General features: G+C 38.6%; 1 protein-coding gene across 1 annotated transcript in view; it reads left to right on the forward strand.

Annotated features, from left to right (window-relative positions):
* The window catches only part of LOC111083124 (somatomedin-B and thrombospondin type-1 domain-containing protein-like), a gene marked incomplete at both ends in the record, with an annotated part of 14,217 nt that extends 12,117 nt beyond the window's left edge, over window positions 1-2,100 (forward strand). The window contains one exon of the mRNA XM_022379397.1: window positions 1,903-2,100. Within this exon, the coding sequence (XP_022235105.1) occupies window positions 1,903-2,100 (198 nt within the window). The remainder of the gene's footprint in view (window positions 1-1,902) is intronic.
* Window positions 2,101-4,488: the final 2,388 nt, after the last annotated feature.

A 4,488-nucleotide genomic window follows, 5' to 3' on the forward strand; every position in this document is an offset into this window, starting at 1 on the left:
GACTGAAAATTTTCATTTTTTCTGAAAAGATGGTGTCTATTTACTTGTGACCACGCTGTGTATATATCTGATATTATGGCGTTTATTCTTGTTGGGTCCTGATTGGTTCATTTTCTCTGGCACGTCCCATTTGTTCGTAAATCGGGCTTTTTTTTTAATTAAATTGTTGTCTCCCCACCCACCCTCTACTGTGACAATAAGTACGATTTCTGTTTTCAACCTCAGGCTAAACACACTGGCAAAAATAATTGATATCAATAAAATTAATTTTAAAAGCTGTATTTACATTATTATTATTATTATAAATGCGGGGACTAGCGGACACTAGCGGAACTTATACTTGCCTTTAGAGCCGCCCTTTAAATTTGTTAGATTAATCTGTCAATTCACCATGAAAAAGCAATTTAGTTGCGCGACATCTTTATCCCAGTACGGAAGAGATCACCTCTACACTTTTATAGTGATAAATGACTGAAAAATAATCATACTTTGTAAACTTATTATTTTAAAATAATATCACCCTCATCAGTTATTATTACTTGCAGGTGATTAACCTTTTGGCATACATTGGTTTTATGTTCTTTTACACTTCCTAACATTACACGACAGTAAGGAATATTATCACCACCAACAGAAGGGACAGACTTACACAGATGTTGCTTGCTTAAGATTAGTGTTAATAAGTCCCGATTTATTCGTTACCACTCCCCCTGAAGGTCCTATTTTCGGGGGTACCATTGGTGTCTGGAGTCAATTAAAATTATGCTGCGCGTCTCCCAGTGGATTTAAATCCAGTCGTGCACGCACGTGATCGTGAAAGATACTCCACTTGAACAATCATTTTTCTATGTGTTGACCAATTTAGAACGGCAGGAGTGACCATTACCTCTCATTCGGCTGAAGTCAGGGCAACAATATAAGACAACACAACATGTCGTAAAATGCGACCCCTATCATGCGTGGACTTAACGGTACCACTTCGAAGATGTAGAGGTACTTACTCCTGTCTACACAATTTGTCCACCACTGTCATATGCGTCACATTTCTCTACAGAAATGGGGGGGGGGAGTCTGAATCTAGTTCCAGATTCTGTCCCTACAGCAGGATGAAACGTGACTCATCCGTAACTAAAATACTGCATCACGTGTTTCTATGGTCATCTGGACGACCTCTTACTACTTACTTGCACGTGAACTGTTGTTGTGTTTTAAAGTGTTGTACCTAGTTTATGGAAAGTGTATATTTATTTTTTTTCTGTTGTTTTCTCCAAAAACCTTCCATAACCACACACTTCTCTCCTCTGAAAACAAACGCAGTAATATTGTATTTCAACACCATAATGCCGAAGTACAAGCTTACACTAATCATTGACAAACGTTATGATTTTAGAACGATTTTCTAGTCATTTCGAGCCATGAACGCGAAACTAGCACACAAAAAATGATTCCTACGTTTGGGTAATGATTCCGATGAGTGTGTTTGCGTGAGTACTAATAAAGATTTCTGTCGTTTCGATATAACCATCATTAGAAAATATCGTTATAATAAATTTCGCATATTTTCATCACTTCATTAAACCCTGACTGTAAGGGTCGGGGGGGGGGCTGTTGAGAAAGACGCGCATAAGACTTAAATCATTAGTTATAAACTTTTTTTTTCTAAACTTGGAGATAATTGCTATAATAATAATAATAACAAAAAAAAATCTTGTACAAAAATTAAAAAGCTTAAAAAAAATACGGTAAAGAAAACGAAAAATACATCCACGCTACTGACATTGTTGATTTACACGTGATTGTGATTTTTTTTTTATATATTTTGCCCTCATTCTAAAGACAATAATAATGAAATAAGAATTAATTAACGTAATCGATATCTCAATTATTATCATTTTCGTATAGTGATTGATTGCGAGGTAACCGACTGGAAACCGTGGTCAAAGTGTGACGTCGACTGTGGCCCCGGAATGATGACACGGGAACGTCTGATTCGTCAGGAACCTCGAAATGGCGGCAAACGATGCCCAGAAGTTGTCCAGAAACGAGGTTGTTTGGGCAACAAATGTGAAGCGTATAACCAGCAAGACAATGCTCGACGAGGTGAGATTTACAGTTACTGTAAGGATTATTAAATGTAACAGCGAGCTGAGAAATAACCGCCATCTTTCTGAAATGTAACGAAAATTGTTATTTTTGTTTTATAATTAATTTAATATTTTATATCATATACAACAAGTAATTAAAAAAAAAATAATAATACAGTAATTAATCCCACTGTTAGGTTTAGGACAACCGTGTAGGCGGCGGGTGCTACAACTGGTTGTCTCTCTCCGGTTAACAGCTGTAAATTATGAACATTTAAGTCAATCTTGCTATTCGGTCAAGAGTATAATGTAGGCGGCGGGCGCTTCTGGTTGGTTGCCCTCCCTCTCTCTAGTCGTTTATATGTATTGCTTAAGATCAAATAACAGAAATATAAACAAACATGGTATATTTTAATAAACTGAATAACTTAATATTATAAAACAGGACATAAAAGGAATACCTAGTTTATTTGTAATCAAACAACAAACTTTTATTAAATTCTGTCTTTTAGTTCCAGCTGTTTGAAACCTTTCTCTCTCTGTATCAGCTGGCTGTCTGCCGTTCTACTGATATAACAGATCTAGCTACAGAAAATGTGTGTGCTTTCATGGTCATTAAGTTGGAAACGGAATATGGTGAATCGTGACGGACGGGAAGGGAAGTCAAGAGACAAGGGGTCAAACCTAAGTCCCTTAGGACTTATCAAAGCTTCGATGGGAACCTCTTCAGCGTAGTTGATTAAATGTGGGGAGATAAGGGAACGAGAGTGCAACGACACATTCGGTATTTGGATGAGGATCTGTCGTCTGGCGTTTGTTGTTATTTCTAAGTTTTTTATATCTGTATTCCCTCAGAGGGCTTGTCAAACACGTGCGTTGGTGTCAAGGTTGAGTCGGGAAAGTTAAACCTCGTCACTTTCGACTAGTATTAAACCACAGCTGGGACACTCTTAACCTGTCTCGCATAGAAAGTCCGTTTATAGTCTGCACGATGATTGAATAATGTGACAGCCGCCACGTAATATATAATGTGACAGCCGCCACGTAATATATAATGTGACAGCCGCCACGTAATATATAATGTGACAACCGCCACGTAATGTATAATGAGACAGCCGCCACCTAATGTATAATGTGACAGCCGCCACGACAGGATTTCCCCTGGTAGTTATAGACAAGTCTAAGCGACGGCAGGATTCCCCTGGTAGTTATAGACAAGTCTAAGCGACGGCAGGATTTCCCCTGGTAGTTATAGACAAGTCTAAACGACGGCAGGATTTCCCCTGGTAGTTTTTAGCCAGTCTAAACGACGGCAGGATTTCCCCTGGTAGTTATTAGCCAGTCTAAACGACGGCAGGATTTCCCTTGGTAGTTATTAGCCAGTCTAAGAATATGTCTTCCTGAAATAACTAAAATTTTGATAATATTACTAGTTTGTTTACACTCCGAATTATCCTTCCGGGTTAACTCCAACTTGGTTTATTTGTCGTGGATATATAACCACTACATAGTAACTTCGTTTGTATGTTTGCAGTTAAGTACAAAACCACGCAATGGGCTAGCTGTGCCGTGCCCACCGCGGGTATCGAAACCTGGTTTTTTAGCGATATCAGACTTCAGACTTACCGCCACTGGGGGTTTATAGGGTTTATATATCCGGTGTGGATTTTTGTTACTGGTTATATCGTCCTTGGATCAGGGCCTTATTTTCTTCATTTATCATTTTTAACCGTGGCATAGCGGCTCATAGAATGTCTCCGAGTTTGTTTGTTTGTTTTTTCAAGTACAAACTTTTAGCTCGTAGTTCCATCTCTCTTGACCGATTTGAGCCGCGGCTATTGAGGATTCCCTCTTGCTCCCTGGTGACTGTTGGTCAACCCAAGTGTTGGTTGTGAGTTCAGTGATCTGAGTTGAAGGAACTAATTACGAATTGAAATCTTTCTTGTAGTGCAATGTTTTCAAGTAAAGCCCGTCGTCTTCTTTCTCCAAATCAATCACTTCTGTATAATTGTGTTTCGTTGGTACTTAACATCATACTAACATCTGACTGATTGTATATGATGAAATACTTCTTTCTTTATTTGTTTTTTAGATTTGTCGCGCAAAGCTACACAAGGATTATACTTCCACGTAATCTTCCCTAGTTTGAACTGACAGACAAGGGGAAAAGTAGTTAGTCTTGACTGAATGATTAGTGGATTTAACCTCTTTCTTAATCGCGCCCATGGCTAGGCTTGACTGACTGATTAGTGGATTTAACCTATTTCTTACATCGCGCCCATGGCTAGTATTGACTGACTGATTAGCGGATTTAACCTCTTTCTTACATCGCGCCCATGGCTAGTTTTGACTGACTGATTAGTGGATTTAACCTCTTTCTTGTATCGCGCCCATGGCTAGTCTT

The sequence above is a fragment of the Limulus polyphemus genome, unplaced genomic scaffold (genome assembly GCF_000517525.1).
Source record: "Limulus polyphemus unplaced genomic scaffold, Limulus_polyphemus-2.1.2 Scaffold8252, whole genome shotgun sequence".
In the NCBI taxonomy this organism is placed as follows: Eukaryota; Metazoa; Arthropoda; class Merostomata; order Xiphosura; family Limulidae; genus Limulus; species Limulus polyphemus.